Raw genomic sequence first — 24,849 nt, forward strand, 5'->3', positions numbered from 1 at the left:
ATCGATTCTTGATTTCATGACGTTCTACTTAGAGTCTAGTTTTCAAAAAGTTATAGTTTGTAATTTTTGGACGAGTTCTTGATAGTTTTTATGATTTTACAAAACCATATGTCGAATCTGACTGGTAAGGTGGGATTCTGCCCTACAATTCCGATGTTATAACTTAATGGTGACAAAGCCAAATGGGTTAATTACACTTCTGAAAGTTTCTACTTTGAGTCAGGAAGTTAACCCAATTGGCCTTGCTTGATTTAGTTTGGTTTGGAGGTCTAGCCAAACTTATACTTTTTATTGCGCATACTGAGTTAAAATCTGTACCTTCTGTGATGATCTGATTGTTGAGAATATTTTACACAAAGTAAAAATATAATAAAAATATATTGAGAAACCAAATTTATACGTGCTTCTGTGGTAATTTTTATGGAATTTATTTCAAAGGGATGTCTGGTTAAATAAATTAGTTTCCGCATGCGAGAATCTGTCTCGTGAGATTTTTGAACAGATTTGAGTTAATTGGTAACTGCTTTATGTTCGGATGATGTTGTGAGATAGGATGCATGTTAGTATAATTGGAAACAGTCGAAATTAATGTCAATCACCAACGAGTCGTCGGGTCAGGTCCATGTTTGTGTGTGTGGGTCGTTACGCGAGTCTTAAGGTGTCGTATTGTAAAACACATCCTCATAACTTAACGCTTGTACTAGGTATTGGTTAGGCGGGCACACTTTCTTTCGTTAAGCTTGTTCGCGGAATCTCTTCTGCATACTTAAGGTGAGTTCATACTTTTCATACATGTTTTCGGGAAGAAAACCAAACCACTTTAATACATGTTTTCGGGGAGAAAACACCAACTATCTTTCTTTTACATGTTTTCGGGGAGAAAACACATACTTGTTTTTATACTGGTTTTCTGGAGGAAAACGTAGTGGCATACTACGGATTTTTGTAATTTCTTATTTATATCACAAGTTTATACTAGATGCTTTTATATCACCGAAAGTCCTTACATTACTTTGAACCGATAGGATGGGATCGCGGGGATATATTAAGCAGTACTACTGGGTTTGACAAACCCCACTCGAGCTAGACGCGCTAGCACGGCTGTGATGTCGTAAAACGAGTGTTTTATTTACCTAACTATTATACGCCAGTGTCAGTGATAGACCTGGTAAAAAGGCATACATACAGTCAGCTTCGGTTCAACCGTCTAGTAGCTTGTAAATGGGCTAGCTACCCCGATAGAAATTTGAAATGCGAAAAATCTACTTAATCATATTATACTTGTTTTATTTTTATTATAACTTATGAACTCACCAACCTTGTGTTGACACTTGAGTATTGATACTTGCCCAGGTCGCTAGGTAGTGCTAGGGAGCACGTAGCATGCTGCTTGGAGTTTTTATTAATTGCATAAACTTCATTTCATATTTCTTTAAGATTTATGGGTTGTGCATGTTTGGGCACGCGTCACTTGTTTTAAAACTGGTTATCCTTTACGCTTCCGCAAGACTTTGAACTATTTGTCTTTTTTTTAAACTCGTGCTTTGACGAGAGTTGTTCCGTGTTTTAAATATTTTATGTTTGTTGGTTTGGTATGACGAATGGTTAAGATCCTAGTGTGTCACGCGCCTCGCGGTAAAACCCCGCTAATGGAAATTTGAGGGTGTGACATTATTGCCGACGTCTCCAAGACATGAACAAGCCCAATAAACCTTTCCTTAACCACCCCATATTAATCCACGTATCGAATAACCACGGACATTTGTTTCTTGTTGGATACATCACATGATTCATCAACTAATAAAGAGAAATAATCTTCACAAAGATCTTCAAAAATTTGTTTTAATACCTCTTGAGCAAAGCAATGTTTAAGATCTTGTTGAACTGTTGGACTTGTCATTTGGATATTCCCGGGTGCATTACCTAAAATAACCTTGCCAAGCTCTTCGTTTAGTTCTCCCATTAATTATAAAATTTCCAAGAAAAGCCCTTTATTTAATGAATCTTTTGATTCATCATGATCACGAAATGGTGCCCTAACTTCACTAGTCTTTTTGTAAGACTACTAGAAGCACCTAATCTAAGTCGATAATTCGACTTTTCCTTCTCACTATTTTTATCAACAAAATTTTGTATCGATTGATCTTGGTTAAGCAAATCTTCACCCATTTTAAAGGCTTTATTATGCAAACTATTAAACTCCCCTTGATGACGATGAACTTTATCTTGTCTAGTCCAACCGTTAAACCCCTCACTAATGAAAGCTTATTGGAGATTTTTAACTTGATCCTTGAACAAGTAGCAATGTAAGCAATAAACATGATCGTTTTTTATACTATACTCTAACCATCCCTTAAAATTAGTATACCAACTAACCGGAAAACGTCTTGAATCATTACCGATCATTCTATATGGAAATGCCACACCGCTTGGTTGACATGGTCCTCTTAGTAGATATGTTCTTCTTATTGCATCTCGTTGATTCACGTTATAACTAGAGATCGGTTAATAAACGGCAGGATCCGAAGGAAGATCATCCAATTCAACAAACTCGGGAGTCTTAGAAGACGATCCTTGATTACCTTTCTGTTTAAGAAATCTCTCCATTATCGGATTCATTATTCTTTCTTCCTATAAGATCAGAAATACAACAAACTTAGCAAGTAATCAAACTTGTCAAGTATCAAACTATTAACCTAAAATCACAAAATTCCCCCATTTTTTAACATAATCTAAACATCATTAACCTAAAAATCTTAAAGTCTAACTAAATTAGACATAAATTAAATGTATTATGTATTTATGTTATACCTTATCAGAACCGCAGAGCGTGAGTCACTGAGTTAGAGGAGGCAGAGCCGCAGAGGTTGCCAGAGGCCGATTTCCAATTCCAGACCTCTGATGAGCTGAGAAAAGACGAGCGGACAGGGAGGCAGAGTGCCTGGAGCCAGGGAGGCCGACAGAATGTTTCAGAATTCAGAGGGTGAGACTTGAGAGGCGGTAAACTGATTTGGTAAAACAAAATATTATTTTAGAATGGGTTGGGTATTGGGCTAAAAATTGAATCGGGTTTGAGTTGGGTCTTGGGCTTAAAATTGGATTGGATACTAGACTTATGGACTTATTGATATTGATAGGAAAAATTGTTTATATAACGTTTATATAATTATATTTATAAAATTTTCATTGTTTTTTTTATTACGGTTAGTCTCAAAATCTCATGGGGGTCGTCTTGAAATTACACAGGGTTCGGCTTCAAAATTTCACAGGGGTCGGGGTCAAAATTTTATAGGGGTCGGTCGGGAATTTTCGGTATATTAACATTAAAAAAAATTCACAGGGGACGGGGGACACCCCCCACTTACTAGTATGTCCGCCCCTGATCTCACCCTATACGTCGGCAGCAGCCCCACATGCAAGTTGTCGAATAGCGGACGTGTACTTTTGAGGGCATGAAATTCCCGATTTCCCCCTAGCATCATTACGTTGCTAAAAATATTCAAAGTTTTCCTCCAACTCGGCAACAATCCGTAAGAATAATGGCTGCAACATCCAAACCTTAGCCTGAAAATATCTCTGTTGAATTTTGGATCTTCGACAAAGTAGTCTCTCGTTAATTGTCAGTGTATGGCTTCGGAATCTCTGTATATATAACATCTTTTTTCTTTGGGTTGACGAATTGTCGCTCGTCAGACTTAACCAACAAATTTGACGACCGTTTGTTCATGATCAATCCGAGCTGGACAATGGAATACTAAAAATATCTAATTTTGATAACATGTGTAGAGAATTTTTGTATATAGAGTAGAGATTTTGATGTGAAGAATGAGTATTTCAGTTGGTTTAAAATTATCAAAATAAGTGTTTGTTGTTCAGACACTCATATCACCGGTAGAAGAGCATTGGAGGATGGATCAATTGGATGGGGTGTGGCAAGTGGCAACTACTTCGACCATCGACAACTTTTTTTCGGTACCGTTGGGGACGGGCAGTGTTCCGCAGGTATCGCACGATACCGATACCGATTATGTCCCTAGCCTCATTGCCACCCTAAGAACAATATAGAGAGCTCCTATTAGTACTGCTAGTAGCCGACATTTACCATTGATTGCACAACACATTAAGCTAGTTCACATATAAATATTAGGTTGATGGCTTTTATGAAGAAAAAAATTGTGTTTTTATACGGTATAACATTAAGAGGTTTGTTATTTGTTATTTGTTAATTGTTAAGATGAAAATATGCATTCAAATTATGCCGGATCCCAAAACGGTGAGCTTTGATTAATAAACATCCCAATTATGTCAAACTCGCGTGGAAGTCCACATATCGACTGCAAAACAAGGCGATATTAACTCGTTACAGCATTGTCGATGTCTCCAAGTTGATCGGCCAAGTCTTTTGAGTCGTTTGTAATAATCATCCAAAGAGGAGCATGCGCCAATGTAATTTATACCCATGTGCCACGTAGCAGGCTCATATACATACCAAAATATTAAGAACCAATATCGAAAAAAAGAAAATGAAATAAGGAATCAGACCCTGCAACGGCAGTTTTCAATTCTCAACCAGTAGGAAGAACTCGCTGAGCAAACGAAGAGGAAAGTACTGAGCAGGCAGAAGCAGTTCTCGATTCTCAACCAGTAGGAAATAATCATGAATCTCAAATCTTGATTGTAACAATGAAAAACTTGATACAAAAAATGCAAATGTAAAAAAATAAATCTCGTTAAATGAAACTCGAGCTACTCGTTTGAATTTCATAAGTGAAGACTATACTCTGAATATCTTTCAAAATGCAACCTCACAAAAAGTGGCCTTTATGGTTAATATTTACTAAATATATGACACTTGTTTCAAATACTTGCTTGAGGCCAAAGGAACTCATTCAACAGAAAATACACCTAATAATTCACATGCTAGTTGTGGGGTTATCATTGTTAATCGTTAAAGAGAAGATAGATTTGATTAGCATTTTGCCGGTTCAAGATGCTGTAGAAATGATATCAAATGGTTCAATGCTAACAAAAGATAACTAGTTTATATGACTATAATAGTTGGTAAAGAAAACATTGACCACATAGGCATACCGCATACAGCAGCAGGCATGCCACAAAACTTAAAAGTAGCAACACTACAACATGCATACAAAAGTATCCAACGACTGATGGACAAACAATATGGTGACGCTACATTAACCCATGACATACCTTTATTTTTAAGCACCTTCATGGGCAATATGGTCTTTTTGTTTAACTCAACTCCCAATTAGCAATCACCCCATCCCATGATGAGCTGCCAAGCATAGGACTAAAAGGATGCTGAAATAACACTAAGTGACCCGGTACAGATTATAGATAATCTGAGGGTTAAGTAATGTTTCCCACGAATGAGGTCTAGCTGAGAAGGCTGTCCTTCAGGAGACCTGCAAAACAAACACCGTAAGCTCGTCACTGAGAAGGGGGGGGTTCCTCCTTGTGACCACCCTCCGGCGTGAGAATCAGACTAGGTTGCTCTGAATATAAGTGTATATTAAGAGATTGCTAGATAACTGGATAGCAGATGATCTTACCATTCCAAGATGTTGGAGTATTTATAGCCGAAGGTAGGTTTTCTAGAAGGTACAGCCGGCTGAATAGTATCCCTGATCAACCAACAGTGGACTATGCACAGGCCATACTGGTTGGTGGGTAGGTTACGGCCAACAGTAACAAAGTCGGCTGCACTATTCCACCAACTGTATATTATGCATGTCCTTCTTACTGTGGATTGTACGCAGGCCATGCTGGTTGGTGAATAGGTTACGGCCAACAGTAACACTATTCCACCAACTGTAGGCCGCGCATGCTCCTTAGTAAGGGTTGGTGAGTAGGCAGCGGCTAATAGTGACAAACAGTACTAGAGGGTGCTCCTCCTCGTCCTGTTGTCGATGAGCTGTCACCCTGTGATTGGCTCATGGGCTGTTCTGGTCAGATCGTCTGTCCTATCCATACTTTAGTAGGTATGGTACAAGAGATCTTTCAGAATCAGACTGGCTCATTTAGGCGGGATTGTTCCCGCCTTGCTCATCCCTTCATGTGACTACTGAAGTAGCTAATGTCTTGTGCGTGTAGCCCTGCTGTCTGCGGGTAGCCTTTCCTGATGGCTTGTATCCGCAACTGCGGGAACAGGCGGGGTACTTCACCATTGGGAGGCTTTCCCTGCGTGTTCAGCTTGTGTACTGCGCGTAAGATCCTATGAGCATGGTGGGTCCTGCGGGGGCAGATGGCCTTTGCGCAGACGTCCCTGCTCCAGGTGAGTCTTGCGGGACCAACTGGTCTCTGCTGGGACCTACCTCTTCAAGTCCCCCCAGTCCAATGTTCTTCTCATGAATGTTTAATAAAGTGAGGTGAACTTTTGGACTTTGAGCAAGGGGTTTTGAAAAGGGTTTCTAGTTTTAAGGTTCTCCGTGAGGATTCTTCCCGCGGGTTTCCTAATGTCACTTGCAAAAATTCCCGATTTTTTTGCTTGATCTTTGGGTATGATGCGGGTAGGTATGTAACCTTCTCGCAAGTCAGGAGCGTTGAGTCTCACTTGTGTGGATTCTCCTTGAGGTTTTAGTGGTTTTGAACATAGTGATCAATTATGTTTAAACCACCAATTCCATCCTGGAGCCTCAAACAATGTAGTTCTCGACGTTCCCGCTATGCGGGGATGTTATTTCCGTTTCCACAAGCATTGCCCAGAAGATCCTTCCTGGTTTCAATTCCCTGCCGAGCGCTAGGTATGTGAAGGGTTTTGCCTTAACACTGTACCCGCGCTCGTCTTACGGTTACTTTACTTTCAAGGTACTCCTGGCGTCAATTCCCTGCGGGTGCTAGGTAAGTGAAGGGTTTTGCCTTAACACTGTATCCGCACCCGTCTTATAGTTACTTTGTTGCCGGGGTATTCTTGGCTTCAATTCCCTGCGGGTGCTAGGTATGTGGAAGGTTGACCATAACACTGTACCCGCATCCGTCTTATGGTTACTTGGTTGCCAAGGTAAGGGGTATTTTCCCGCTTACTTTTGAATCTTTTTGAATTTTGAAATTCGAAAGGTTGGTGAGGATAAGAACAATCCAAACATCTGAAACGTCGTGTGACGGTTTCTTCTGACTGTGTCAGGACGTGCAGGAAGTTATGGTGACGTGACAGAACATGGTCATTCCAGTCGCTTTTTCAGGCGCGTGGGCGTGTTTTTTCAGGCGCGTGGCCGTGAAGTTACTGGCACGTCCTTTCAACAGCTGTTGCCAGCTTGCTTTTTGCCACGTGTCATAGTTTCATTGCACTGTCGATTTCTCTCTCCTCCGCATTAAATTCACCGCATTAATTGCGATTACTATATAAAGGGGAAGAGGGTTATTTGCAATTCACACTTTCACCTCTCTTCTTCTTCTTAGTGATTTCCGGCAAATACTCCCCTTTTTCAGGCAAGCATTTTCCCGAAATCACTTCTTTCTGCAAAAATGTCTTCTCATGATGCTGAAGCTGTAGCCGACGATAGGAGTACTGCTGGCGAGTGCCAGTGTGCTCTACCTGTCGATCAGTACCAGTACATCGTCAGGAAGTTCATGCTCGAGTCTCTCGAGCCTGAGTTTCCTGAATCTCACCAGACTGTGTACGATGCCCCCAGTGGCAAGATCGGGGTATATGCTGCATTCTTTGTTTATGGAAACCTTAGGTTCCCATTGACAAAGTTTATGTACCGTGTCCTGGAGAGGCACGGGGTGCACCTGACCGAGGTGCATCCGATGGCGATTGCCAAGGTCCGGCACTTCGAGTGGGTGTGCCGGATTCTGGGTATTGAGCCCTACGTGGACCGCCTGATGACCTTCTATACTTGGAGGTGCGTCCAAGGGTGGTACACCCTGACAACCCGTATAAAGGGTTTAAAGATCTGCGTGACCGAGCGCAGTCTCCGTTCGTGGAAGCGGGAGTTCTTCTACATCTCTGCCCGCGCCATCCCCATTGCTATGAAGTTCAAGAAGGGCCAAGCGCTTCCGAGCCTTCACGCTTCCAGCTACCAGGAGGCGGAATGGTTCGCGAAGATATCCCGGGTCCAATCTCCGGTTTACCGGTTTGCGGAGTCCGGGATGGTGCTGCTGGGGATGAGCCGGGTATGGAAGGATGCGTCTCGGTTTCCTATCCTTCTCGAATACGGTTTGAACTCTATTCCTTATGGTATGTCTTGTCTTTCTTGCTGATATTAGTTTATTTTTCTAACTGTTTGTTTTCTTTCAGAGGGGAATAATTTGGAGTCGCTCCTGTTCCCGCGGGAGGCTGACCGTCCCGTACGGGTGGGCACTCGTGCTCTGGACGACAATGAGTTGCCCATCCTGGAGCAAACGGCGGATAGGTTTGTGGAGGTCTATCCGCCAGGCCAAGAGATCCTGAGCCACCGGCGGCCAGGTAAGGAGATATTTTTTCCAGAACCCCTCAATGCTGTACCCGCTGTTGGAAATCCTTACATCCTATCTTTTTCTGAGGAATCCGCAGATGGTCCTCCCCTTGTGCGGAAGAAGAAGACTGCTGCCGGCGTGAAGGGGAAGGAGAAGGCCACAGCTGATCCAGTGGTTCTATCTGACACGGAGTCAGATAGTGAAGAGGTGGCGGGGAAGCCCGGTGGTGAGAAGACCACTGCTCCGGAGGCTACGACCGTTACCTCCGGAGAACCAACGAAGACGACGGTGACCGGTACCAAGAGGCCGGCTCCATCGGGTTCCTCCCCGCCCGTCCGTACGTTCAGGGTCAAGAAAACCCGTAAGTATAATCATAATGCCTTTGTAGATTTGTCACTTCATAATTTTCTTTTAACACTTTCTTCTTTGTGCAGGCGTGGATGTTGACGCAATCCTGGGTGAAACGCAGGGGAGTACCTCTTCGCCAATGACGGTAGGCTCGGTCAGCCTTCCTGAGGCGTCGACCCAGTCGCCTGCGCTTGCATCCGCTGGTCCAGTTGCTCGTTCCATCGAGCCAACTGTTCCGGCCGAGATGACGTCACCGCCGGCCGTGAGTGCGATTTTTACAGCATCCTTCACGGAACCGGCGGTTACTGCTGCTTTTAAGGAGGCGGCGACCGCGGCGGAGACCACGACGGCGACCACGGCGGCTGCCACCATGCCCGCGCCACCGGCACCGACAGCCGGACCATCAGGTACGCGCAGGGCTTCCCGCCGATCTTTGCCACCTTCCCATCTGCCTGACCTGTTGGATGGATTTCCTTTAGGTTCAGGTGATGGGTTTGGCGGATATCGGCCTGTCATTGACCCTACAGGTGCGTAGGGTTCCTTTGTTTTTCCCCTTTTTTTTATCATCTTTTCCTTACTGTCTTTGTTTCTTTTGCAGTGTCGGATTCCAATGAAGTGTATGTTCCACGATGGAACATACGCCGAGGAACAACCCTTCGTACCCCTGTGGAGTGCGTGGACTGGGCTCGCCACGCTGCTCCTCATGGTGCGTTGGGGGAAGCCATGGCTAGCTACCAGGAGGGTAGGCTAACCAATGAGCTTCGGGTTCTCCAGGCCCGGATGCAGCCGCGCATCGAGCTGCTTTGTCGTGAAAACGACAAGTTGAAAGCAGCTCGCGCCAAAGACGTATCTGAAGCGCGTGCTCTCCGGGAGGAGAACCAACAGCTGGCGGCAGCTGCCGCCGCCAAGGAGAAGGCCTTCAAGGCCCTCGAGGTTGAAGTTCAGGCGCGACTCGAGGCCCGTTCCAAGGCTGCCCAAGCTGTGAATGAACAGCTTCGGCTGGCCAGGGAAACTGCGCGAAACGCAACCGAGAGGGCTGCCCAGGCTGAAGCCGTTGCTGAGCCTCTGCGTTTGGAGAATGAGGAGCTGAAAGGCAAATTAGAGGCTCTCCAACGCGCTCATGATGCCTTGGCAATGGAAGATGCCAAGAAACTCCAGGAAATCCTGGACCAGAGGGGGGTGCTTGACCAAACCGAGCGGAAGCTTAAGGGCGTCGAAGAGGCTGCCGCTAAGGAAGTTTTACTTGCCAACCTTAACAAGAGCGAAGCCGAACGCGCCCATACCGAAGCTCAAGCTGCCCTCCAATGGCTTCTTCGAGAAGCGTTGCCTCAGGTATGTTTAGATTTATCTTCACGCATTTCTTTTGTAAGAAAAGGTTCTAATACTTGTATTTTTTCTTTGTAGGTTGTGCGTCGGGTCTTTTCAGAGACCTCCTACGATGATGCTATGACCGCAGCCCTCAACGCTTCTCATGATGATGGGGAAAAGGCCGGCTTCATGCTTGGTCTAGGGTTTGTTGAGAAAGGCGTCCCGCCTTCCAACTTCCCTTTGTTCGATGTGGATACCGAAGCCATTTACGACCAAGCATTGAACCAATACGCCGCCTTCCCGCATCCAGTGGTGGAAAAGGTGGATGAAGTAGCTGTTGCTGATGATGGGTTAGCTGTCCTCAAAGCTTTCCTCGAACCACCCCGTTCTTCTGACGGAGCGGGTCCTAGTGGAGGCGGCCCTGAAGCTTGACCCCGAGGATCCCTTTCCATTGCTTAGACTTGTATAGATTCTCTTCTAGGCGGGTAGTAACCCGGCCACTCTTGTAATATATTATTGAAATATAAATCTTTTTTGCGTATAAGATTGTTATTTCCTTCTTTGGATTCCTTGCTTTATAAACTCATGATTTGCATACTTAGTTTAAGTTAGCAATTTTCCAAGTGTTCTAGAATAAGTTAACCTCTTGAACGTGGTTGATGATGGGTTAAAGTTTCGCTTCCTCTTCCGTGATTGTGCGGGTAGAACCGTCACTTGCACTTGGTAGGATGGCTAAACTTTAACCTTTATCTGACCTGCGTGCAGGTTTTCCTCATTTCTAAGTATTTAGGATAAGTTAACCTTTGAACGTGGTTGATAGTGGGTTAAAGTTTCGCTTCCTCCTTCGTGATTGTGCGGATAGAACCGTCACTTGCACTTGGTAGGATGGCTAAACTTTACCCATACCTGACCTGCGTGTAGGGTTTCCTTTTTTCCTTGTATTTTTTTTTTTTTTTTTTTTTTTTTTTTTTTTTTAGGATAACCTTTGAACGTGGTAAATGATAGTTTAAAGTTTTGCTTCCTTATTTGTGATTGTGCGGATAAGACCGTCACTTGCACTTACAAGGGTGGCTAAACTTTACTTACATCATACCTGCGTGTAGGTTTCCCTTATTTTTAACGTTGTGTTTATGCGGGTTTTGCCGCCTTCCACACGTAACGACTTCTCCCCCTTTATGGTAAACACCGGCACCCGCGGGGAGTTCATAAGAATAAAGGTAAACACATTATGAAAGGAGAATCATTTCCATTAGAAGTGGCTCTTGGCCTTTTCTTTACAAAGTATTGGAATTGATCTACATATAACATTTGCGTAATTGAGCTCCATTCCATGTTCTTGGGATGGGAGTGCCATCGAGCCTTTCGAGCCGGTATGCGCCCTTTCCCAGAACTTGTTTGATAACATATGGCCCTTCCCAGACTGGGGCCAACTTTCCTGGGCGTTCTTGGTTCGAAGCCTCGTTGTTACGCAGTATGTAGTCTCCTTCCTTGAAGTTGCAGAGTTTTACCCGCGTGTTGTAGTACTTTTGCATTTGTCGTTTGTAATTCTCTTCACGCACTGCGGCTAAATCTCTGCGTTCCTCGGTTAGCATAAGATCCAACCGTCTTTCCGCATCATTGTCTTCTGGCTGACTCAAGACCCTTGGTGAGGGTAGACCAATTTCGACCGGGACCATGGCTTCCGTGCCATAAGTGAGGCTGAACGGGGTTTCCCCCGTACTGGCCTTCTTCAGCGTTCTGTTTGCCCAAAGGACGTGCGGAAGCTCGTCCACCCAGCCGGATCTGTGTTTCAAAAGTCTTTTCTTGATGCCTTCGACGATGCTCTTGTTTGCTCTCTCCACCTCACCATTACCTTGCGGGTGTGCCACTGAGGTAAAGGTGTGGGTGATTTGAAGTTCTTTCAGCCACTGTTGTAGCTTCTTGTCAGCAAAGTTGGTGCCGTTATCGCTCACCAAATTCTGTGGAAGTCCAAAACGACAGATTATAAATTCCCAAATAAATTTTTTGATATGCTTTGCGGTTGTTTGGGCTAAAGGTTTTGCTTCTATCCACTTGGTGAAGTAGTCGATGGCTACCACTAGGAACTGAACATTTCCTGCTGCTGTAGGAAATGGGCCTGTTACATCGATGGCCCACTTCTGAAATGGCCACGAAGAAGTGACTGGAACCAGTTCGTTTTTTGGGCGATGCGTGTTAGGTGCGTAAAGCTGGCAAGACCTGCATTTTCTGATGTATGCCAGTGCATCCGTATGCATCCCCGGCCAAAAGTATCCCGCGTTGTTTAGCTTGGCTACAACAGCGCGGGGGCCTGCGTGTACCCCACAGATGCCTTCGTGTACTTCCCTTAGGAGGTAGTCGGCATCTTGGTTGTCCACGCATCTCAAGAGTGGGCCAAGAAAGTTACGTCTGTAAAGGATGTCATTGACGAGTTGATAATTCAGTGCTTTACAGCGTAGTTTTCTTGCCTGTGTTTTTGACTCTGGTAGTATTCCTGCTGCAAGGTAATTTATTATTGGTGTCATCCATGTTTCTGTATTGTTCTGGATGACACAAATTTCCTTGTGCGGGACTGATGGTGCTTCGAGGAGTTCAATGCGGATGTCCTTTCCCAAGTGGGTGAAGGCTAGTGATGCAAGCTTGCTTAACGCATCCGCAGATTTGTTTTCACTGCGCTTGACGTGTATGACTTTACAATCACTAAAATCACGCATAAGGGTTTTTGCCTGGGCGAGGTACAGGGCCATGGTGTCATTCACAGCCGTGTATGTTCCATTTATTTGGTTGGCCACCAGCATGGAATCCACGTGGGCTTCTAAGTTTTTCACTCCCATCTTACGCGCAATTCTCAAACCGGCCAAGAATGCTTCATATTCGGCTTCGTTATTCGTACTTGGAAAGTCCAGCCGAATAGCGTAAGTATATTCTTGGCCTGCTGGGTTGGTTAATTTTAACCCTGCGCCTGAACCCTCGTTACTGGCTGCTCCATCAGTGTAGAGTCGCCAGACATCGTTGACGTCCTGTGCTGGGGAGGGTTGAGCCTCCTCCTGGCACTCTTTTTCCCGCGAAACGGGGACTTCTGCAATAAAATCGGCCAAGACCTGGCCTTTTATGGCTGGTCTTGGCTTGTACTTAATTGCATATTCTCCCAATTCAATTGCCCATTTGGCTAGACGTCCCGATAATTCGGGTTTGCCTAGAACATTTAAGAGTTTGAAGTTGGTGAGAATGGTGATTGGGTGGCCCTGGAAATATCGTCTTAACCTGCGTGAAGCGTGTATAAGTGCTAAGACCAATTTTTCGAGGGTAGAGTACCGGGTTTCTACGTCTGTTAGTACACGGCTAACATAATAGATTGGCATCTGGATGCCCTTTCGTTCTACTAGCAAGACTGCCCCGGTTGCTCTATCTGTTGCGGAAAGGTATAGGATTAACTCCTCTCCCGCTTGTGGTGCTGTAAGCGTTGGAAGTTCGATCAGGCGTGACCGAATCTCCTGAAAAGCTGCTTCCGCTTCTGGTGTACAGCGGAAGTGCGTTTTCTTCAGGCAGTTTCTCAGTGTTGACACGAAAGGAAACGACTTATCCGCATGGTTTGCCAAGAAGCGATTAAGTGCGACTAGTCGCCCATTCAGTGTCTGAGCCTGTTTGATGGTGGTAGGTGATTCCATTTTAACAATGGCTTCGACCTTTTCAGGGTTCGCTCTAAAGCCATCTTTAGTAACAATGACTCCCAAGAACTTCCCTTCTTCCATCCCAAATGAACACTTGCTCGGGTTGAGCTTCATGTTTATCTTTCGGAGCGTGTTGAAAGTTTCTTCAATGTCTTTCAACATCGCCTCAGGCTCGAGGCTTTTGATGACCAAATCATCCATATAGACTTCCAAGTTTCTCCCGATTTGGGCATGAAACTCTTTGTCCATTAGTCGTTGGTACGTGGACCCTGCATTCTTAAGTCCGAATGGCATCATTTTATAACAAAATGTACCATCGGGCGTCCGAAATGCGGTTTTGTCCTGGTCATCAATGGCCATGTGGATTTGGTGGTACCCCTTATACGCATCCAAGAAGCATTTAAGGCGAAATGGCGCCAACGAATCCACTTTGAGATCAATTTCTGGTAACGGATAACAATCTTTGGGGCATGCTTTGTTCAAATCTTTGAAATCTATGCACATGCGCCATTGTTTGTCATTCTTCGGTACCATTACGGGATTTGCAACCCATGTTTGATATCTACTAACGCGTACGATGCCTGCGTCAAGGAGTTCCTTGACTTGGGTTCTACACGCGTTAGTTTGTTCAGGCCCCATTACCCTGCGCTTTTGTACGATTGGCGTAACAGCCGGATCGCATTTGAGCTTATGCTCCGCCTTACTTCGGGGTACACCAGTCATGTCAGCTGGTGTCCACGCAAAGATGTCAGCGTTTTTCTGCAGTAAGCGCTTGAGTAAGGTGCGGGTGGGATCAACAATTGTTGGTCCAATGGTAACGGCCTGGTCGGGGTATTTGCCATTGAAGGCCCATTTTTCCGGTTCAGTGATGGTTGGTTTAGCCTTCTTCGGTTTGGGTTTAGATGAGACAGATGCAATGCATACCTGGGGAATGCCAGAGATCATTGCTACACCCTCAGCTGTTGGCCATCCCATCATGCCGTGGACTGAAGATACCACGGCGTTGAATCTTGCCATCCCATCTCTTCCGAATAGGATGTCGTATGTGTGGTGTGGCTTTTTCATCACGACAAAATCCACGTCTTCTGTGCGTGAATGATTCCCATCAGTAAGAGTAACGGGGAAAGATAGGATACCCAGGGGTGTTTCTGTACTGCCATCAAACCCTTCCATTGAAGCGTAGACCGTTTCCAGGCGTTCCTTGTCTTCATCATCCAGCTTATCAAAGAACTGCCTGTACATCACTGTCGACGAAGCGCCGTTGTCAGCAAGAGTGCGGGAGGTGATGTAGTGCCCCAGCTGGCTTCTGATGACGATGGGGCCTTCTTTGTTGGGGCCTCCTGGCACTCGCGGGAAGCGCACCTCAGCTTCCTTCCACGCGCATGGTTCTATCACCTGTCTTTTTCTTCCTCTGACCTTGCCATGAACCATGTTGATGCTGATGTCGACGGGCTTTCGTCCGTTACCTCTGTACCGGTTGTCATTCCTTCCTCCCTTCCTGATCGATGCCACGAGATGTGCAAGCCTTCCATCCTTAACAAATGTTTCAATAATATCCCTCAAGGATGTGCACTCTTCAGTACCATGACCCTTTGTCCCGTGGAAATCACAGGATTTGCTTTGATCCGCATTAGGTTTCTGCCGGATCGATGGGGCTTTGGGCCATGGCAATTTTTCCGTGGCAAATATCTCCGTGACGCTCTTTGTGAGTGGCGTCCACCGGTGTTTTCGATTTGAAGGGTGTGTGTTGTCCCTTCCGCCAACAAGAGGGCGAGAGCTGGATGAGGTGTCAAAGTTTACCCTTGACTGCCAAATACCTAGCCTCCTCTTTTTGTTCTGCCGGGCGATCCGGACATTGTTCTCTCTTGTCCTCTGCGTGTAGAGGTGCGTACTCTGGGGAAGGTCCCTTCCCAGTTGCTTTTCCGTCTCGGCAAAGCGCTTTGCCGCCGTCATGATGGCATCCCATGTGGATGGCATGCCATCCTTACCCGTCAACGTGCGGATAAGTTCTGGGTATTCGGCGCCTTGGATGAAGGCGGCGCGAACCAGATCCTCACTTATGTTGCCGAGACTAAGCTTTTTAGAGTTGAAGCGAGTGATGAAGTCTAGTAAAGATTCATCCTCCTCTCTCACGCAGTTGAGGATCGTCCACTGCTCTTCAGTGTACTTCCTCTGTTGGCTGAAGTGCTGGCTGAACTTGTTCTGAAAGTCCGCCCAGTCATATATGTGGTGGATCGGTAAACGATCGAACCATGCCCTGGCTGCTCCGACCAGAGTCATCTGGAACATGTAGCACCACGTGGGTTCCGTCCAGTTGCTGACGGTAGCCCCCGCAATGAACCTGTTCAGATGGTCGTCTGGGTCGGATAGACCATCATAAGTGCCAATGTTTGACATTTGTTTGGCACTTCTCGGGGCGATTGCCTCCGCAATGTCTCTTGCGAATTTTGACCTTCCTGCATTTGTGGCAATTGGTCTAAAGGTTTTGGAGAAGTCACGCGGGTTTTTTTCCGCGATTGGTTTAAAAGCTTCCCCAAAATTCCTTTTTGGTTGGACGTCCGTGTCCTTACGCTTCCCTTTCGCCTTATGGCGAGGGTTCGCGTCGGTATCAGACTCCAACTCGTCTTCTGAGTACTCGCAGTCACTGCTCATATTGAGGTGTTGGCGAGTACTGGTGAATTCGTCAGCCTGTTGAGCTGAACGCAAGCGTTCATCCAATTCGGCTTGGAATTCTCTTTGCCGTGCTTCGGCCCACGCCTTCACTTGATCTAGTGTTTGGCGAGGGACCTTCGTTCGTTTTTCCAGTTGGGTATCGGTGAACCCCAATGGAATATTTACTCCACTTGCCCCGGCTTGGGTAGTCGGGGTAGTGTTCGTAAGGATTGTATAACCGCCGGTGTTCCCCCCAGTTGCTGGGGTGGTTACCGGGGTTTCTTGGTCAGTTACAGGCCTTTGGACCGGAGTAACGTTAACCATTTCTTCAGAAATTGTGAAAACTAAAATAGTTCTAGCTTTTATGCACGGATGGCGCCAATGAAGAAACACTAAGTGACCCGGTACAGATTATAGATAATCTGAGGGTTAAGTAATGTTTCCCACGAATGAGGTCTAGCTGAGAAGGCTGTCCTTCAGGAGACCTGCAAAACAAACACCGTAAGCTCGTCACTGAGAAGGGGGGGGTTCCTCCTTGTGACCACCCTCCGGCGTGAGAATCAGACTAGGTTGCTCTGAATATAAGTGTATATTAAGAGATTGCTAGATAACTGGATAGCAGATGATCTTACCATTCCAAGATGTTGGAGTATTTATAGCCGAAGGTAGGTTTTCTAGAAGGTACAGCCGGCTGAATAGTATCCCTGATCAACCAACAGTGGACTATGCACAGGCCATACTGGTTGGTGGGTAGGTTACGGCCAACAGTAACAAAGTCGGCTGCACTATTCCACCAACTGTATATTATGCATGTCCTTCTTACTGTGGATTGTACGCAGGCCATGCTGGTTGGTGAATAGGTTACGGCCAACAGTAACACTATTCCACCAACTGTAGGCCGCGCATGCTCCTTAGTAAGGGTTGGTGAGTAGGCAGCGGCTAATAGTGACAAACAGTACTAGAGGGTGCTCCTCCTCGTCCTGTTGTCGATGAGCTGTCACCCTGTGATTGGCTCATGGGCTGTTCTGGTCAGATCGTCTGTCCTATCCATACTTTAGTAGGTATGGTACAAGAGATCTTTCAGAATCAGACTGGCTCATTTAGGCGGGATTGTTCCCGCCTTGCTCATCCCTTCATGTGACTACTGAAGTAGCTAATGTCTTGTGCGTGTAGCCCTGCTGTCTGCGGGTAGCCTTTCCTGATGGCTTGTATCCGCAACTGCGGGAACAGGCGGGGTACTTCACCATTGGGAGGCTTTCCCTGCGTGTTCAGCTTGTGTACTGCGCGTAAGATCCTATGAGCATGGTGGGTCCTGCGGGGGCAGATGGCCTTTGCGCAGACGTCCCTGCTCCAGGTGAGTCTTGCGGGACCAACTGGTCTCTGTTGGGACCTACCTCTTGTGAGAGATTACAACTGCAATCTCTCACAATTTGGTCATGAAATTTGAGTCTTGCAACCTCAGCTCCACTCAACTGAAACAAAAAAAAAACATTAAACATAAACATAACCAAGAAAAAGATTATTTTTTGCAAACAAATTAAAATGGTTCACAAAACAAAAGTTAAAAGTTACCATATCATAAATATAAATGTGCGCATCAGCGGATCCAGTGTATATGTACTTCTGCCCCGTGCTGCAGCAGTAGTGATCAAAGATTACAATATATTAATATATTAACTTCAATCACGTGAAACCGGTAAATAAGTATAAAAAAAACCTGTATGATGGGGAGAAATAGCATCTAATGAGTGTTCGCAAGACTCTGTGACCTCTATATGTAGCAATAGATAAATCATTTGGATGTTTTCGGTTTCTCAAATGTGACGGGTATTCCATCCATCTATAATCCCATTCAACATGTCTAGGCATTACAACTCTGCATAAAACATAACATAAGTAACAGATCTACGATTATATATAAAAAAGATAGATTGACTATACCCGCGAGTATTTGAGGACATTTTCCTAATATCCCATAGTTTAATAGTTTGATCTTTTCCATTTGAAATGAAATATTTGCCATCTCCGTGACTATCAATGAATGTAATTCCTTCAAGATGTCCGGCAAGGATTCCAGATTCTTTCCCTCTTGTACCAAGACATCGCCTATCCCAAACCTAAAGTAAGTTATTAGTTAAATAATACATTGTAATTTAAAAAACATCCTCAAGAGTTTACCTTACAAAGGTGATCATCACTCCCAGAATATAAAACATGACCAGCTTCATCAGCAAAACAAACAGTGTTAACATCCGACTGCAATGTATAACATAAACAAATCGTTTAGGAATATCACCAATACTCAAAATCAAATCCACAAAAGTTTAACAAAAATACATTCTTTGATATTATGTAATAAGCATTTATAATATTTGTAATTTTGTATCATACCCTATGTGCTGGTATTCGAACGTTCAACTTATTGGCTGCAAGATCATAAACATATATTGAATCATCACTACTTGCAGCCACAAGTTCTCGTCCATCAGTTGAAAATTTTACAGAAAAAATCCCAAATGAATAATCATCATGATCATCATCATCGTGACCAGAAAAATCCAGCCCCTCATGTTTCTCCTGCAAAACCCCAAAAAAAATTAAGACAGTAGCAAAAAACACATAAGACACTGCAAAAAATATATATATACCGTAACATTTGCAACCGACTCAGTCATACTTGATCCAGTATCCACAATATGAACAATAGGGAACATACTTGAATAAACCTGCCCGATACGAAATTAAAACATCAAATACGTTAATGATTCATGAAAAATAAAACTAAGATGATACATATTATATATTACAAGGAAACGTTGATCGGGTGAAAGAGACGTGTCGGTGATCGTCCAACGCAAGCTTCTCGCACGGATATTTTTCTTAACTTTCCAATTGTTATCAACACTGTATATCTTAATATCACTGTCCTGTATAGAAAACGATTATAATCAAGATTACGAGATAAACAGAATGAAAAAAAAACTATAGATTAATTTGCACATTATACCTGAAATCCCGCAACAAAAAGAGTACCATCTGCCGAAAACTGTGAAACATAAGCACAACTATCCATCCTATCGATAACAGACGGGCCATTAACAGGCAGATATCTGTTCGACAGATGGCACCGGTCGGAAGACGTGAATCTCGACCTCCCGGTGTAATTACCTTCTCGACGGGCCAACATTTTAACCGGGGAAATGGGTAACTTTTCGAGTTTACCGGATGCCACTCGGGTAAATAACTTATGGGGTTGAGACCAAAGGTTTGTTACTACCGCAATCTCCGGTAAGCCCTCACCGGAAGCGGCCATGCCGCCAATTATACCGCCACCGTCTAACCCGCACTGGCGGACCGACTTTCTTAACCTGCTCATATCCTAAAGGGTGGACTCTCCTACATATATATATATATATATATATATATATATATATATATATATATACATAAGCATTAACAGCATTCAGTTGTGAAATTTGAAATTAAGTTACAGGTAGTATACTATTGCTGTGATATGATAAAATGATAAGCCCTAAATTCAAGTAAGCACAAAATAGACGAATTAATCGGGTTGGATGATCAATTACCTTGTTGTAAGGGCTTTAATTGGATTTGATAGAAGGTGAATTGTGTAGGGTTTAAGATTATGAAGCGATGGTAAAGAGGTGACAACGTGCGATTGATCAGATTATCGATGATGAAAGAATAAAAGGTGGGTTTTATTTTATTATTGATGAGGTAGGTAGTGTGAGTGTGATTTACATATACATATACATATACATATACATATACATATACATATACATGGATCACTTGGTGGTGGAGTTGATTTGCGGTCAGTCTCACTCTTTTGACTATAAAACCAAACTCTTGGTGGAAATTTGTGTCACCGTATATAATTATAGTTTTTTAACAAATGGGTGTGAAATCAATCACTGCATATCTGCGCATTTTATTTTTTTGCACTTTATTGACGGTATAATAGATGAAAAAGGATATGATAGGGCGGAAACGAGTACAATCTCTGCATACGATGCATTTGAGAGAAAGAATATCCCGGTTACAAATAGTCGGTGGGCTCTATGTGACTCAGGATATGAGTCGGTGGATCACATTCAGGGCCGGCCCCTTAGTATAACAAACCAAAGTTAGGACTATGGACCTGATGGTCGGGTAAAAGTCATGTATATTATTATATTATTTTTTTACTTTTAGTTTAAATATTATGTGGACTTTGTTACTTTAAGTGTGTTTATGTGTTTCAGGATACTTGACGTTAAAGACGCTTATCGGGATGAATTACAGGCTTGGAACGAAGATATAGAAGACTCATGATGATTGGCACGTTTTCCTATGCAAAATAAAAGAAGAAAATTATGAGAACGTGTCAGATATCCCTTAGCGCAACGCTAAGGAGCCCTGAGTGTATCCTTAGAGCTACTCTAAGGTCAAAGTTAAGAAATCAGGAAAGTAGACGTTAGCGCGGCGCTAAGGTCTCACCCCTGGATGTCAGCGCCGCGCTAAAATCCTTCATAACGGGAAAATTAACCTAGCTTTGATATAATCAGTTTTTAGCCTATTTTTCGACCTATCCATCATTCCAGCAACCAAGTACAAGCCCTAGGACGATTTTCCACCATCCTGAAGCCTCCGGTTCATCAGTTCATCGCATGCTTTCGTCCTTTCATCGGATAAGTGAATCCTTCATGATGCTAATGTCAGCTAAACCATTGTATTCACTTTAGGATATGGTTTTGTGTAAACTAACTTTGATCAGATTCTATGTTTTGAATTATTATAAACTTGATTGAATGTCTTTAATCTTGTTTTACATTATAAATTGATTGTTTAAACAGTTTATGGTTTTTATTATCAAACTTTGCATTACTTTTCTGGTTGTGTTCATCACATGTAGGGTTAGCTCTTATGTCATTGAACCAGTAATCGTTAGTCATTGCTTATAATTGATTTTCATACATTAAACTGGTAATTGGGTAAACCGGGGTTCAGTTGTGTCAACAATTCGGTTAGGATATCGTTTGTCCTCACAACCCAACTGTTAGGTTTAGTAATTACCGCGCTTTATGAATCTGTGATTAGTCGGTCATCACATTACCAGAACCTGAAGTTAATCATTCTCTTATAACCGTTTACAAACTTTTCCAAGTAATCGTGTTTTACTAAATCATATTTTATAAACCGCTTAACATCATTTGTCCGCTTAATATAATAAATAATAATTGCACTTTCCACTTATTCCCTGTGGAGACGATCTTACCTACCCACTTGTTATTGGTATTTAAGTCTTATAAATACTTGTTATTTATTATAGCACGACATATACATCAGGACCTTCAAAAATTTTGGGCCTCGGTTTCTTATAAAACGTTATATTCCATGTATATAATTATTAAGTTGATAATGTTTTCAATCACTTATGGTCTACTGTAGTGTTAAGATGTATTGTTTGTTTCGTGGACAGCCAAGGATCGAAATCTCCCTATATAGGGAAGGAACAAGCATTATTTCAGTAGTTATAAAATTAGGAATATGGATGGAAAATATATTTGTAAACATGTCCATGTTTAAATTGTCCATATGTTGTTCGCTAAATTTACTTTTAGGTTGCTTTTTTTTTAAAAAAAAATATTAAATATGGCCAAGCTTATGTTATAATGAGTCAACTCGACTAATTTGGTTTTATATTTAACTTATTCAATTTAATTAAATGTGAAGCAAAATAGCAAAAAATTGAAACGTACGAATCCAATTATTTTTTAAAAGGCCTCCATTTTTTACTCGCTTAGGGCCACCAAAATGGTTGGGCCGGGCCTGATCACATTTCTACCAGTTGTATGATTTGTGGTGGTGTGGGATCACATTACACGTTAGTGTAAAGTCCTTCTATATATGGGTTCACGGTTAGAGATTTGTTGGAACTCTTTAATTCTATTGCGATTGGCTTTGTCAAGGAGGCGTGTCATGTGATTGTGATTATGGCTTGTTTGGAGAATTTGGAAAGTTTTTTTAAAGAAAAGAGATCAACATTGAAGACATAATCAGGGATATAAAGTCGCCCAGATTTCTTTGATACAAGCATTGATATAAAAATAGACAAAAAGATTGGTGTAAATTTTTGTTTATGTAGGCCCTCTCTTTTTGTTTTGTTGGTGGCTTCTCTTCAGGTTGTGAGAGTCGCTTGTTGGTGTTTATAAATGTTTACAGCTTAAAAAATATATATACGATGATACGGCTCACATGATATGTTTAACTAATAAACAAATGACTTTATGTGACTAGTAACAAAGTCATATGACCTGAGTTTGTATCATTGTATTTCATCATGTCACACGACCCGTTCACTATTTTTCGTCTTATGATAGTATGATACTCTTCCTATTATAGTGTATACTTTTAGGGATGGTATTTATTTAGTAGATCCCATCTTTCTCATTGTAAATTTACTGTGAAAACATTAAAGTATCTCATAATAACATCTCTCTTTTCTAGTAAACTATTTGTCAAACAATCAATTAAAAAGTAATTAACTTACCTTAGTTATTTTTATTACATTGCTAATTAGAAACGTAAACATAAATGTTTCTAATTATTTTAAAGAATGTCTATTTCACTAAAATATATAAATAGAAAACTGTAAATATGAAAATATATAAATAGAAAACTGTAAATATGTTAATTTTTATAAATACAAATAATATTATTTATATTGTTAAAGTTAGTAAACATAATATGTTATAATATGAAGAAATGCAAGTCTAGTGGCCCCTCCATATGCCATCATAAAATATGTTTATGTTAATTTCATAATTTGTCTTTAAACTAATTCTATTTTTGTTTATTATTATTTTTAACGGGTGATGTTATTCATTAGGTGTTAATTTTGAGTCTTTAAGTGTGTCCAAAGTCGGATTTACACATGCAATGTGTTGAGTTTAACAAAGGTGATTGTGATGCTTGCTCAAATAAAGCATAGTTTAGCTATCTAGTGCACCCTGAGAAAGCAGTGAAAGCAAAACAAAACGATGTTGGTTATAGATTATGAGATTAGGTATGAAAGCAAAGTACATGTACTTATTTTCTTTATATTTGATTTGCATGTATGAGTCCTGACAAGACAACAAAAGGCAAAGAGAATCAATAATTTCAAGTGAAAATCAAAGCAGGATTCAAAAACAGATTGTTACGTATCTTACCATTTTACATAGCCATGTGAACCCCCCCCCCCCCCCCCCCCGAAGGCACGACATGGAAAAATACAATACAAAGACGTGTAAAGTTATGTAAGTTGGAGAAATCAACTCTCTAAACGCGTGGTTGAGTAATTATTTTTACATGGTTATATCAAATACAGTTACTCTACATGGATTCTACATAGATAAAAAATAAAAACACGAGCACATAATTCAAGTGTTTGCTATTACAACTCAAAACATGACTCTGATATTTTAAAATCACGTAGTCATGACTTGTGAATTTGTGATTGAATCATCCCTATAAAGGTTTCTTCTAAGTCACTGAAGAGGTAAGTCCCAGCAGAGCCCAATTGGACCCGCAAGACTCACCTTGAGCAGGGACGTCTGCGCAACGACCAACTGCTTCCGCAGGACCCACCATGCTCAGAGAATACCTTACGCGCAGTACGCCAGCTGTACCCGCATGGAAAGCCTCCCAATGGTGAAGTACCCCGCTTGTTCCCGCAGTTGCGGATACAAGCCATCAGGGAAGGCTACCCGCACTGATAGCAAGGCTACACGCACAAGGCACTATTGCTACTTCAGTAGTCACCTGAAGGAATGAGCAAGGCGGGAATACTCCCGCCCAAATGAGCCAGTCCGTATGCTTCTGGAAGATCTTTTGTACTATACCTACCAAGGTATGGGCAAAACAGACGATCTGACCAGAGACGCCCATGAACCAATCACAGGGTGACAGCTCACCGACAACAGTACGAGGAGGAGCACCCTCTAGTACTGTTTGTCACTATTAGCCGCTGCCTACTCACCAACCCTTACTGTGGGACGTGCGCAGCCTACAGTTGGTGGAACAGTGCATAGCCGGCAGTAAAGGAACAGTATACAGCCGACCTTGTCACTGTCGGCCGCAGCCTATCCACCAACCAGCATGGCTTGTGCATAGCCCACTGTTGGTAGAACAGGAATACTATTCAGCCGGCTGTACCTTCTAGGAAACCTACCTTCGGCTATAAATACTCCAACTTCTTGGAATGGTAAGGACATCATCTGATATCTCGTTATCTTATCTAGCAATCTCTTAATATACACTTATATTCAGAGCAATCTAGTCTGATTCTCACGCCGGAGGGTGGTCACAAGGAGGAACCCCCCCCCCCCTTCTCAGTGACGAGCTTACGGTGTCTGTTTTGCATGTCACCTGAAGAACAACCTTCTCTGCTGGACCTCATCCTCGTGGGAAA

General features: G+C 43.0%; 1 protein-coding gene across 1 annotated transcript; it reads right to left on the reverse strand.

The window, feature by feature from the left end:
• Window positions 1-2,505: 2,505 nt before the first annotated feature.
• On the reverse strand, window positions 2,506-19,786 carry LOC143541629 (LEC14B homolog). Its single transcript, XM_077034403.1, has 10 exons — window positions 19,402-19,786; window positions 19,202-19,321; window positions 19,043-19,120; window positions 18,786-18,971; window positions 18,573-18,650; window positions 18,336-18,511; window positions 18,112-18,270; window positions 17,967-18,027; window positions 17,789-17,866; window positions 2,506-2,631 (listed from the first exon to the last, which is right to left on the reverse strand). Exons 1-10 carry the CDS (start codon window positions 19,768-19,770, stop codon window positions 2,506-2,508), a joined length of 1,431 nt encoding a protein of 476 aa, XP_076890518.1. The 5' UTR covers window positions 19,771-19,786.
• Window positions 19,787-24,849: the final 5,063 nt, after the last annotated feature.

The sequence above is a fragment of the Bidens hawaiensis genome, unplaced genomic scaffold, assembly GCF_021521415.1.
Source record: "Bidens hawaiensis isolate Kalapana, Puna unplaced genomic scaffold, B.hawaiensis_p1.1 tig00000820_1, whole genome shotgun sequence".
NCBI classification, from domain to species: domain Eukaryota; kingdom Viridiplantae; phylum Streptophyta; class Magnoliopsida; order Asterales; family Asteraceae; genus Bidens; species Bidens hawaiensis.

Bases quoted from the DNA above. Each gene is read 5' to 3' on its own strand.
- LOC143541629 (XM_077034403.1), bottom strand. From the start codon at position 19,770: ATGAGCAGGTTAAGAAAGTCGGTCCGCCAGTGCGGGTTAGACGGTGGC. The intron at 18,512-18,572 runs GTAAACTCTTGA...AACTTACTTTAG, and splicing joins GTGATGATCACCTTTGTAAG to GTTTGGGATAGGCGATGTCT. The intron at 18,028-18,111 runs GTTTTTTTTATA...CTACTGCTGCAG, and splicing joins TATTTCTCCCCATCATACAG to CACGGGGCAGAAGTACATAT.